We start from the raw sequence: 13860 nt of genomic DNA, 5'->3' as shown, positions 1-13860 counted from the left end.
TTTTTACTGGCTTGTCCTAGAACTATCTGAAGGGTCCAACATGCCCAAGAAAATTAAGAAAGACAGCTGCAGAAGGAACGTGGAAGCTGTTGTCACCACCGCCACAAGCAGGGTGCAGTAGGCCTTGGAGTGGAGGGGGAGGAACCCCAGCCAAGGCTGCTGAGATTCTGAGGTGCATGGGTCCCCACCGTCTTTTTTGCTTCTCAGCAGCCATGTGCGGGGACGACTGAGCAACGGTATGTCACAAACAAGACCTGCCATCATGAGGAGAATTTAGAGAATTGATTCTCTAAACATGTTTCATGAAATCTGAAACCAAATAGTATGCCCAAGAAATCACTGCCATAAATACGGTCTGAGTAAGTACTATTAGTCTCACAGTGAAACCCCAGGACTCTGCTATTGAAATGAAGGTGAAACAATGGCTACTACTACATTTGCTTACCACACACCTCACACTGGCAAACAACAGAAAGATGATATTTTGACTAAGTTTGTTATTTTTGAAAGGCATTTTTGGATTATTTTTTCCCTAAATGTTAACTCCTCTGACCCTTAAAAAAAGCACCACTAAGTTTCTGCACTAAATATTTAAAAATTTCCCTTTCTGTGAATTTTTCCATTCACCCCCATTTCCTCTGTTCCTCATAAGCAAATTCATTCAATTGTCATGGACTATTAGACCTCCTGAGATGACCTAGGTCCAACCTTCTAACTTTAGACTAAGAAAGTAAACACCAAAGGAGACTCAATGCTTTGATCAGGCCTCAGACGTTACAAACAGACCTGAGACGAGAAGCTAAGGTTGTTGATGCTTGATCATAAATAATTCCCCTGTGTGACAGTAACTTTTCTCCCTCTCAACAATAATAATAGCCTATGCCTAGTAATAACCATATTCTATGCCTATCCAGCAATACATCATACCTTCAACCTGACAAACTTAAGGCTCATAAAAATTTGCTAGTTCTTAAGAAAACTAGGTAATTCCATTTAAGACAAAGTAGTCAAATTCAATTTTTAGAAAAATGTATTAAATAACTATAATGTACCAGGCAGGGTAACAATGAAGTAAAGGAAGGGTCTTGAGCTCTCCTTGTTTGTCTCAATTCCAATCCATGTTAAATATTGCAGTACTAATTTTTCAGAAGTATAGCTCTGAGGGGTGGCTAACCTCATAACCATTCTCAATCTTTTTCTCCGTTAGAAAAGCATAATATTCATTATCTTAGTCTTCTTTGCGGCTGGGGATGGCTATGTAACTCGGTTTGGCCAGTAAGACAGAAGGGGGAAGTATTCTAGGGCCACTTCTGGGAAAGCTTTTAATTCTTTATAGAAGGCATAGTCCAAAAGGTGGCACTGCCCACCCCCCTTCTGATTGTAATGCTGACGCTGCAGCTGTCATCTTTCTATTAGAAGGTAACAAGCAAGAGGACCAAAAGCCAATTCGTCAAGGATGGCAAAATAAAGATATAAAGGACTTGGGTCTGCGATGGTTCCATTAATCTGCAGGGACAACTGGGACCTCCTTCCTCTAGACTTGTTGAAAAGAATAGCTTCCTATTTGTTTAAGCCACTGTTAGTTAGGTTTTATGATCCATATAACTAAAAGCATTCTCAAGAAATACATCTTTAATAGTGTCCTTCCACAGCCTCGATTCTAAACTTTCTAGCCTCACCATTCAACATAATCTGGACTCAGCCTATCTTTCCATAGTGTGTGGTGGTTTCTTGCCTATAACTAACAATTTCCCACCTGTGGATCTTCCTAGCATACCCACCCTGACCCTACAATGCCTGTACAAAACCTCCCTCTCTTTCTCATTCTCTTGCCATATCCTTTACAAATCGTTCCCATAACATCTTCTTCACGCTGTTTGCTAAGCACACTTTCCCTTCTCTAAATTCTTCATAGCATTTTATTTATACTATTTATAGTATAAATAGTATACTATATAAATATACTATATTTATACTATATAAATATCACTTTGTATCTTCTATTATAATTACTTATGGATCTGATATCTCTATCTCTACGAGGCTAAGATCTGAGTCCTGTTTATCCCTGTACTTCCATACTGCAAAAGTGCCTGGAACATTGTAAGTACTCAAAACAGAACAAATTAATTATTAAGAAAACAAGTGATCTTTATCTCTCTAAATTAGCACTTAAATATCAGGGGATTTTAGAAAATATTATATGAGGATTTCTTTACTATTTACTGCAGCTTTAGATTCACACAGATAACAAAATTAATCTTGGACAATTTACCCGATGCACGGTAAATTGTTCCTATGGGACCAAAATGCAGAGCACACAGTAGCATATACACACCTCCACCAAAACATGGGTTGAAGGTGAGATCTTTCTGGAAGTCAATATAGGATTGCCACACCGGTGCAGGTAGAGCAAACAGAACTTTAGTACATATATCTCAGGAGGTTGGTGAGAGGATTTTATGCATGTTAAGCATTTAAAGTGCTTAGGACAGTGCCTAACACCTAGTCCTTATTTGACAAATGCTATTTGTTTTATTATTCACACAGAAACGGATAACAGAGGTGGGGTGTATCTGGCTGAGTCAAGGTGGGATATGGGACAGTGCAAAATCACTTACCAGGAACTTCCTCTCTAGCAAACTGGTGATCCCTGCCCCTGATTTCGCCAAGCATCTAGTTGAACTATCCTGTCTCTGCTCTAACCTGAGCCACTGAGGCCTGACTCTATGAGCTTGGCAGAAAACTAGGGTGTTTTATCTCTTATGGCCATCTGCTAAATCTTTCACGAAAGAGATTAGCTTTACTCCAAGACAGCCTGGTTAAAAGGAAAGAGGGAAAAAAAAACAGCTTTCCTAGAGGCCCTTTCTGCCTGTGGCCAGCAATCCAAGAGGGCTGAGAGTCAAAGAATCATGCCCCTTCCAGGATTAGCGAAGCCCCTAAGTTCAGTGACAAGCAAAGCAGGAAGATGAAAAGTATAATGTGAGATAAAACTAGGACACAGGGGAACCCTACAAACCAGGGTTTGTCCCAATCACCTCCTACTGTACACAGCCCAAAGAAGAAAGCTACCCCACCACAAAGAGACATCCACAGGAATGCAATCTAGGGATAAGGGACCTTTCAAAATTCCTCTTGTTCCACCAGGATAAGGCATTCCCCTCAATTTGTTGAGGTGACAAACTATAAACGATTTTAAAACACTTTTATAGGACTTACCATGTAGTTAATATACAGATGAGAAAACTTAGGCACAGAGAGGTTAAGTGAACTGCTCGAGGACTCACAGCTAATAAATTGTGGAGCCAAGATTCAAAACCAGGCAGTTTGGCTTTAGCATTCATGCCCTTAAACACTTCACTATCCTGCCTCTCAATTTAGAATACAGACAAAGTGTAGTTCAATCTCCTTGGCAGTATGGAAAAGAATAAGTTCCCAAAGTGGACCATATAAGTAGCTGGTGGCAGATCTTGGATAAGAACTCAAGGGGTGTGTGGGGACAGAGGGAGGAGAAAAAATGCCACCCACAAGCCCATATAACACCCCTACATTATTAGAATAAGAAGTTCAAGTGTGAAAATAAAGTGCTAATAATTGAAAATACTATTTTAAATATGTAAGCAATTCACCTTTACTAAATGTCAAGTATACGTGTTTATCCAACAGTATTCCACAAAAATTTGGGGATTTTTTTTTTTTTTTTACACTGGTAAACAGATTCAGTAAGAGATACTGAGTGGACTTTTCCCTTGACGTTAAAGTATAAACATTAGTTACGTGTTTTATAGTACTTACAACCTTTGTAGAAACAAAGTGCTCATTAATTTTCAAGTTTCTCTTCCTGAAAAGGTTAGGCAAAAATATCACAGTATTTATCAAAAACCAAGAAAACAAAATGAGTAAAGTATTCCATATTAGAATAGACGATGTAATTACAATAAAAAGAAAAACCTATTCAAAAATAAAAAATTTAGATAAACTTGAATGTCTAGATAGACTCTCAGCTCTTATAATAAATAAAAACTGTAAGTGAAGCCCTACTTGCATAAAATAAAGGATATTAGCAAATTCATGCTGTTATGGGAGATATTTAAGCCTGGAATTAAAATGAAACATAACTGATTTCCTTTATATTTCACTTGCTTAGAAGTTAAGAAGAACTTGCTCTAAACTGAAAAATATGACATTCTTTTATACATTTAAGCTATAAAGCTTCTGACACGTTGTTCTAAGACACTAAATCAAATTTTCCCAAATAGGACTAAAGCAGCTTTCATGGGAAACAAAAATGATAAGAAAACTATTACAATTGTGTATGAGCAGTGTTAATTCAACTTTTCTGACATTCATGTTTTACATTCGTACAAAAGAAATCAAAGTTTCACAGAACAATATTTATCCTTAATACAGGCAATGCTGACACTTTTTCTGTTCTTTTCTTAAAAAAAATCCCAATGGCAAATTACCAAACTGATTACTTGACCCATCAGTGGTCCCACAGTGGTCCATAGATTAAAAACACTGGTTTATACTTAAGTCTCATCGAGACCTCTGGGTGTCTTCCCCAGAAGACAATTTATACTCTCAATAACAAACATGAAATGTTTAAAGGTTTCTGTGAGGAATCGACCCAGAAACATTGCCTGTCATTTCCATGTTGCATTAAAGAAGAAGAAAGCGCCAGCAATAAAACTGCCTCTGATGAGGTAACAGAATGAGGGGGGGTGTTGCTGCTCATTAGTTTTGCCACAGGACAGGTAATAAATGGGGTCAGACCAGACACCACCCACCGCTGAAGTGGTCCCCTGCTTGTGTTCATGAAGTCTGGCTGTGGGTTGCAGGCAAATCCCTGTGTGTCCTTGCCAGAGACAAAGGGGAGTGCAGAATTGTTCAGGCAGGTGGGAGAAGCAAATTCCCCTGTGGAGGGCTGAGGCCAGGTGGACAGAAGCTGAAGGTGGCTGGCACTATGCTGCTCAAAAATAGGCCCTGGCAGACTGTCCCTCCCACTGCTTCTGCCCCATGTCCTCATGCTTCCAATGTCATGGTTTATCACAAGAAAAAAGTGAGCTTTGAAAAACCACCTAAAAGAGAAGAAATAGCCCTCTCCCCAGCCCAGGCCCAGCCAAAATCTTAGATAAACCCCAATACATAAACTAGAGCTGCTGGTGCATTGGGTAGGGGTGCTGCAGAGCCCCCCACACCCCTCCTCATCTGTCAGTACCCCAGGCTCTGCTGTGGAGCCCTAGTCCTCCCTAGAAAAGCAGCAACACAGTAATAACTAAGCATATTTAATGATCCTCATCAAAGGCATTCAAACCATCATCATATTTTTCTCTCTCCAACCTCTGCTTGCTCACCAGCTCTCTAAACCTTACCCTAATACAGAACTTCCCACGACTTCAGCAAGTGACACTCTACCAAGAACTTAGGTAAATCAATGTTTCTGAAATTTCTGAAATCGTCACTCTACACCTGGCTCTTCTCCTTCTACCAAACTGATGGATTGTCAGAAATAAAAGATCAGCTAAACCAGCTGGGTCCTTACTTCTCATTGCCTACCACACCTGTGATTACAATGCACCGATAAAGCCAACCGACCAAACTCTTCTGATAGCCACTCTAACAGAAAGTATCATTCTAAGTAAATGACTGCACTATTACAAGTTTTATGTTACTACAAAAGTATGAAAGCATGTTTCAATAAAGCTAAACCTGAATTATTTCTTAATCCTTTTCTTCTAGCAAGAAATTTCAGAATTGCTCAGACTCACCAACTCTAGCAGTGCCTAGAGGAAAAACAGCTGCTTTCCTGTCCTGTCTGATGGGTCTTGATAGGCCAAGACACAGTTAGAGGAAGAGAGATGTGAAGATTTAGTGCTGTCACTGCTATGCTCACCCTATACTGTGATGCGTCCTGTGATGAAGGTTAAACAAATCATCTTCTTCTTTGAAGAGATTGTCATTTATATTTTTAAATATGTGGGGCTTCCAAGAAACTGAGACTTTTAAAAAGGCTGAAATTAAATAATTTATCATGCTCAGTGGAAAAACAACTGCTTCTAGTAAAATAAAACTGAAGAGAACTAAAAAAGTACAGAAGTAGACATTAATTCCTTGAAAAGGGTTATTTGGATGTGGCACACAGGAAGTATGATAAGTTTAATAAGTAGCAAAAGTTAAGACTTTGATAAAATCTATTAAGATACTTTTGTTAGGTCTTACACTAAAAATGTAACTTTTAAAGCCTCTTTCTATAAGGAAATTCCTACTTCTTCAATATATTTAATTATTTATTACATTATTTCTAAATATTTTAAAAACTCTAGCTGTTCACAATTTTTTTTGCAAAATTAACACTTTGACATAACTTTCAAAATGATGTCTGGTAATGAAAAAAAATAGTACCTTTTCCAATTCTCTTGGTATTCGCATACAAGTGTATACTCTTTCTCTTCTTTCTGTATACTTGGCCTCATTATGTTCAAGGAAGTACCCTCTTGTTAGTTCAGCACTGAGGAACCTCAACAATGAAAGCTCTACAGAAAAAGAAAATGACAAAACAAAAAAGAACAGTATTTATCAAGGAACTTACATGCTAGCTGGGGCCACAGGTAATATACATATAAAACAAAGAGACCAAAACAAAGTAGTCTATAATTCTGTGCCTAGAACTGAATGACTACACATAAATGAATAGCAAATATATGTATCTATATATATCTACATACAGATATATCTATATATATAGATATAGATATGTTTTTGGAGACAGGGTCTTGCTCTGTTGCCTAGGGTAGAGTGCAGTGGCATCATCATAGCTCACTGCAGCCTAGAACTCCTAGGCTGAAGCAATCCTCTTGCTTCAGCCTCCCTAGTAGCTAGGACTATAGGTGCATGCCACCATGCCTGGCTGATTTTTCTATTTTTTGTAGAGACAGCATCTTGCTATTGCCCAGCCTGGTCTCAACAGCAAATATTTTTGAGAAAATTACTGTTCTGTGTAGTATAAACTGAAAATGCCACAGGGATATGGAAGAGAATGATTACTAAGAGCTAGGATAGTGAAAAAAGCATTTTTTGAGAGCTCAGTTCTGGATCTTAACAAGACGCGATATAGAACCTAGACTGATGGAGAGATGCAGGGAAAAAGAGTAGCTACCAAATACATATAAAGTAGGTATCTAAATAGTCAAAAGAGAGCCACGTCACCTAACAGGCATTGCTTTAGTCCAAGAACTACCCTGGGTGAACTACCACTCCCTTCTTAGTTCAGCCTCAGAGAGCCTGCAAAAGTGTCTAAACAATGCCATTTCCCTACATGAAAACTTACCAACACAATAATCACAATAGTTACACAAAGTAGAACCTCCATCAGATCTGAAAAATCTCCCTTTCCTTGGATCTTTCCATTCGCCCACATTTCCTCTGTTCCTCTGAAGCAAATTATTCCACAGTCATCTCATCTCAGATGAGGAAAGTAAGGCCAAAGGAAGTTAAATGCTTTCTTTCCACTCAGCTACAATGGAGACTCAAACTGAGAAACTAAGGCTGTGGTGCTTGAGCCCACCTTTTTTGTGTTACACCTCCCTGATGCTCAGTGGCCTTCAGCACCTCTTACTTCACCTACACCTTCCTACTCTTACTCTGTAGGACACCAAACTCTTCCAGAACTCAGGCTACCAAAATGTTTCAAATTGTCCTCTTTGCTCTGAGTTGGCCTTGTGGGGTTTTTTTTTTTTTTTTTTTTTTTTACCAAATGTAGCATAGATGTTACTTCCAAAAAAATGACAGAGGGGGAAGGATGATTTCCTTTCTGTGTATCTACTTAAGTACTTGCACCTTCTATGAGTGCTGGGATCTAAAGTCTGCATGTAAGGAGACAGTTTATAGTCAAAAATATCCTTGAAAAGCCCTTAGGAAGACTTAGAAGCAGACTTTAACTATGGTTCTAAACAAAAGATCTAAAATAGCTTACCTCCTCCAGTACTGGAACAGATCCCTATTTCTCTAAGCATCATGTCATGGGGCTTGCTTACTCATGGTCAGGGTTTATGTTATGTATATGCATATTCACACACTTCCTTATGTTTAGGGTTTATATCATGTTTATACGTGTACACACACACACACTTCTTTAAATACCAGATTCATATTCTGCTTGGAGAGTTAGTGATACCATGAGAGATATCTGGGGATGAAACAGAGTGAAAAGCAGACTTCCTTCCACCTACACCAGTCTAGTGCAGGGACAGACGGAACCATCAAATGCACTATGTGCACTGTACTTTCTCCTTTCAGTACGCTTATAGTCGAAGTCATGTGGGTTAAATGTATACAAGATGTAAAGTCTACTGTTCTAGACTTAAAGGCCTTAGTCTAAACAGATTCATGTAGTGTAAAACTTTTGGTTAGGAACTTTCTAGTATGTTGTAGGCTGGCTAGAACCGGAACAAGACCTGCTCTTCAAAGGGGAGAAAAAGAAAGTCTTCTGAGCTGCAAACAAGAACTATGAAAGATCAAAATTATACCCAAACTCAGTTCAGTTTTCCAATTAGAAAGAAAAGAATGTTTTGATTAGCTAGTATCTATAAATATCAATTCTTTCATGTAAAAACCGAGAACAGGACACTCAGAAAGCACAAGAGATTCACATATGCAATTTTTCACTGACCCCAGAGGTTACTTCCCCATACTCTCTGGGCACCATCTGACTAGGCAGCTTCCCTGTCCCTCCCTGCCACCCAACCCTCCTGTCAGTGGTGTTCTTCTCTCTCCAATGGCCAACTTTTCTGACCCAAGTCTCTTAGATGACTCCTCCTCCTCTTCCTGACCCTAAACTGTTTGCTGGCTTGGTGCTCTACTCACGATAGTAAAACGCTGGCCATCCTTTGACACCAGTATTCTCTGATGTGTCCTCTGCCACCTTTTCTTTTTCTTTTGTTTCCTATCTAAATCCTGAAGCCACCGCATCCTCAGCTGTGGCCCCTGAGCTGTATTTCCACTGCCTCCTGGGTAGTTCCACCTGGATACCCCACAAACCACCTTCCCCACTGATTCTGTGCCTGTCCCACGGTCCTGACTTTAGTTCCTGGACTCACAAGTGATATACCTCCCACACTAGAGGCCCAAGGCCAATCTTGATAATCTTTCTCTTCTCACCAAGCCCAACTAATTCTTCCTCTAAAACATTTATTAACTCCTCCCCACCCACTCCTTCTTTCTATACTCTATCCTAGTTTGGTCCTCTCCATCTCTCTCAGGTCACTGCAAAAGCTTCCTGACTTTTTCCAATCTCTTCTCCCTTCAATCCAAACTCCACCTGCAGCCAGAGTCAGCATGCACACACAGATTATCACTCTGCTGAAACCCTTCCTGGCCCTTCCTTACCTCTAGGATAAAGTCCTACCTCCTCAGTGCTGGTGACACCAGATGCCCCATGACTTGGCCCTAAGCCACCTCCCAGTCATGCTTCACACCTGCCTCCTGAGTCTCTAGGTCGTAACTGTCTGCTTATATTACTTTTCATTTCTTCCAGACACATCAATGAGTTCACACTGCTCCTTGGCCCAAGAGGAGGTTCAGGTTTCTTCAAGTGAACATGCTCAGATGTTACCTTCCCCGTGAAGACTTCTCTAAGTTTCCCTGTGCAGAATGCGTCTTTTCCCCTGCTCAGCTCCCACAGAGCCTGCACTTGCCCGTGCTCTCTGCAGCATGCTAAACTAAATTCATTTTCTTTTCTTTTCTTTTTTTTTTTTTTTTGAGAGAGTCTCACTTTGTTGCCCAGGCTAGAGTGAGTGCCGTGGCGTCAGCCTAGCTCATAGCAACCTCAGACTCCTTGGCTTAAGTGATCCTACTGCCTCAGCCTCCCGAGTAGCTGGGACTACAGGCATGCGCCACTATGCCCGGCTAATTTTTTCTATATAGATTTCTAGTTGGCCAGATAATTTTTCTATTTTTAGTAGAGACGGGGGTCTCGCTCTTGCTCAGGCTGGTCTTGAACTCCTGACCTCGAGCGATCCACCCGCCTCAGCCTCCCAGAGTGCTAGGATTACAGGTGTGAGACACCGCGCCCGGCCTAAACTCATTTTCTTGTCTGCTTTTCTCATCCACCTTTGCATCATCGGCGCCCAGCACATTAATAGGTGCTCAACAAATGTTTGCTAAAAGAATACATGGATCAGAGAAGAAGAAGGAAGAAGAAGAAGAAGAAGAACAACAACAACAACAACAACCACCACAGAGGGGAGTATGGTAAGAGAGAACAGAAACAGAAACAACAAGTTAAAAGCTAAAGATGAAATGGAAAGAGAGATGACTGAGTTAAGAATTACAAGGACACAAAATGGAGCAGACAAATCACAGTCCCCTTAGGAGGCAGCAGCAAAGAACAGAACCAAGGCTTAGGAGAGCTGAGAAAGCGATGCAAAGGGCAAATTGGGTTAAACTTTCAGGTGGGTGATTTGTTTTTTCTGATATAATTTCTGGCATTTTCCTGTTTTTCTTTAACACTGAATTTCTCTATTGAAAGATGATCTATATGAATAAAAAAGTGGAATTAATCAAAATGTCCAACATTAATAGAATTGCTTAATAAACAACCATGATTGAGACAAAACTGTCCTGAGAACAGAGGAGTGAGCAGGGAAAGGGTGAAAAGCTTCACTCCTTCACTCCTCAATGCAGCAGCCATAGAATGGGGGACTGAAAGGGAAACCCAACAGGTAGCTGAACCTCAACCCCACCCCCTCCCACCCGCCCCCTCCAGAGAACAAAGTGCCATGATGCAGTCACGGCCTGTGAGTGCCCTGGTTGGGGACATCCACAGTGAGTGCAAGGACAAAATCTGGGCAGCCCACGACTGTGTCATCTGGGCTACAGAGATATAGAAACAGGTTATTGCACAATAATTTTAAATTTAAAAAAGCAAATTAAAAAAGTTTATTTAGAAAATCATCCTTTATAACAGTGTCTTCTCTGGTGACTACAGATGACAGCTTTTACCATAGTAAGAGTTTTGTCATGATCCACAGAAGAACACGGAATTAGCAACCAGAGGAAGGGAGTTCAAGCACCAGCTCTCTCACACAGTAGCCCTGTGACCCTGGTCAAGTCATAAATGCCAATTTCACAGACGAGAACGTGGAGGCTTACAGTGTTTTCTTTGTTTATTTGTTTTTTCCTTTGTAGAGAAGGGGTCTCATATGTAGCCCAGGATGGTCTCGAACTCCTGGCCTCAAGCTAATCTGCCTCCTTGCCCTCCTAAAGTGCTAGGATTACAAGGGTGATCCACCGCGCCCAGCTAAGAGCAATTTTTTTGACACCTTTTACCTGCTTGCCTTCCACAAGGCAAGGAGGGACTAAGAGAATATTTATATGAAAGCATATGAAAACCACAAAGCATGACATAATATATTAAACTATTTACTGTTAATTTCACAAGTTCTGTAGTATTAACCAATTCTGGTTTGGTGGTTACCTAATGTTTACTGATGCTATTTCTGCAATACTGGTTCTATGGTTAAAAAGTAATATGCCAAATAAGTATATTTAACAAACTACATAAGCTAAGTAACTAATTTTCTATAAATAGGTTACGATGCAACATAAACACATGAAAGTGTTTTAACTATAAATACAAAACAATGTTGTGTCAGGATTCTATTTCTAGATATATAAAGAATTTTACTTATAAACACCAATTTAGATTCTACAAGATTTTAAAAAAATCAAATGATAAACAGCTAACATATTTTGAATGCAAAGCTCTCACAACTATGAAGCAGGTTCTAATGTTACGCCCATTTGCAGATGAACAAACCAAGGCACAGAGAGGCTAAGGAGGTCTCCAAGGCCACACAGGAAGCAAGTGGTAAAGCCAGAATTCAAAGTCAAGCAGTCTATCACTAAAGTGTGTACTTTTCACCATTAGATTACTTTGCCTATCATCGCCTCAAACACTTCTGCGAACAGGCCACTGTGTGTTCTTTCTGGAAAACTAGAACCTCTGCTTCCCCTCCTTTCTCTGTGCTCCCACAGCACCGTGGGCTTACTTCTGTGAAGCTACAGTGTTAAGTAGCTGGCTCCCTTATGAGACCACAAACTTTTTAAGAGCAGGTAGCATGTATCTCGATATTCCCCAAGTCTAGCCCCCAGTGAGTTCTGAATGTAAGGGTAGTCTTTGTGCACACACTATTAATGCCATGCCAATGAGCTGGGGAATGGCTTTAAAGATACAATAAAGCAATATTAAAAAAAAGAAAAACCAAGCTTTCAAGGGGTTAAATATCTTGAAGGCTTTATCCTACCTCCTTCTCACCCACCCCTGGGGAAGTGGCTCTGATTAAGGGATTAGGATCCTTCCACTTTATGGCATAAGAGAGTTTACAAAGGTCTTGCACACATTACCTTATACATTTCCCACAATTATGAGTTCTAAAGAGAGCAGTTAATGGCATTCACATTTTGCAAATATAGAAATTGAGGTTCACAGAGGTAAAAAGATTTGTCCAAAGATACAGAAAAGTTAAGGGGCAAATTGAGAATACAATTTAGCATGTGCTCTCCCCAACATCATAATTATCATCCATCTATCTGAAAATTATACCAAGAGAAAATGACCTAGCCCTAATCTGGCTTTGATTCATGCCGAGGAGGAAGGAGAATGCGTTGCCGGGTTCAGTTGCCTGGTCCTCCCAGCAATCAAGTGAGCCTTGCTGCTTCGTCTGGTCCACACCCAACTTTCCCTAGCGAAGGTCACATTTCACAGTAGGCTACTCAATCTTCAGTGCCAAAGTGTACTGTGTTTCAGTGTTTTTGTTTTGTTAAACATTGTTCTCTAGCATTCTACAGACCCATCTGAACTTATTTGTCCTGTGATTTTGGGTACACTTGCCTGGCTAATTATTTAGGAAGGCTACTGTTCTTTATCTGTGGATACCACTCTTCAGGAACTCTGTTACTACATCTTAACATTTTCCAGACTCTGGTGATGTTTCATTCCTTCTTAGCAAAATAATCACTCTCATTCATTATGTCAAACATCTGCCTTTGCATTTTAAGAGCAAATCCTTTCTGAAATGAAATAAGCCAGATATTTATTTTATTTTTTATTTTAGAGACAAGGTCTCACTGTGTCATCCTGGTTGGGGTGCAGTGGCTTGATCACAGTTCATTGTAACCTCGAACTCCTGGGCTCAAGCAATCCTCCCTAGCCTCCCAAAGTGCTGGGATTACAGGTGTGAGCCACTGCACAAATATTTATTTTCTGAACACTGACAACTTTTTAGATGTCAACCAGTTTTAGTTCATTTATCTAGATCTTACTAGATAAAAATATCACTCTGTAAAAGTCTTTTAAAAGTACAAGTATTTACTATTTAATTATAACATAAATGCTTCTATATTAGAACTAAGTTTTATCAACTGTGAATATTTAATATAAGGGAAATAATACCAATTATAAATCCAAATCAATTCCTCCAGCATATTTTTACTCAATATTCATCTCCTATTACAAAATTGCTCTGTGATCCAGTACCTTAAATTGAGAAAAAGTATGATATATATTGTTTCTTCCTCACCACTAAAAGAAATATTATGTTTAATTATCTTCTAAAAAAAATATTTTGCCTATGGATTTTCTGTAGACCTCCTTTGTTGTCATGTTTAATTATCTTCCGAGAAAGCTTATTTTACAAACAAGAACCTAGGATAAGAAAGTATTAATTAAAGGCAATGAGTAATCATAAATATATTTGTATGTTCAGTAATATGTCTAAATATATCTTTCTTAAAATAGCATTGAACATTTAAAAAGATGGAAAACGATATTGGTTAACTGTTAGGAAAATATGAAACATG

The 13860-nt window shown here is 39.5% G+C and overlaps 1 protein-coding gene across 1 annotated transcript in view; it reads right to left on the bottom strand.

The window, feature by feature from the left end:
• Positions 1-13860, bottom strand: part of TAPT1 (transmembrane anterior posterior transformation 1) — a 61090-nt gene that overhangs the window by 42768 nt on the left and 4462 nt on the right. The window contains exon 2 of the mRNA XM_069495029.1: positions 6406-6536. Within this exon, the coding sequence (XP_069351130.1) occupies positions 6406-6536 (131 nt within the window). The remainder of the gene's footprint in view (positions 1-6405; positions 6537-13860) is intronic.

The sequence above is a fragment of the Eulemur rufifrons genome, chromosome 19, assembly GCF_041146395.1.
Source record: "Eulemur rufifrons isolate Redbay chromosome 19, OSU_ERuf_1, whole genome shotgun sequence".
In the NCBI taxonomy this organism is placed as follows: domain Eukaryota; kingdom Metazoa; phylum Chordata; class Mammalia; order Primates; family Lemuridae; genus Eulemur; species Eulemur rufifrons.
Note: the sequence above shows the minus strand (reverse complement) of the source record. Positions and strands in the feature narration are given on the sequence as shown.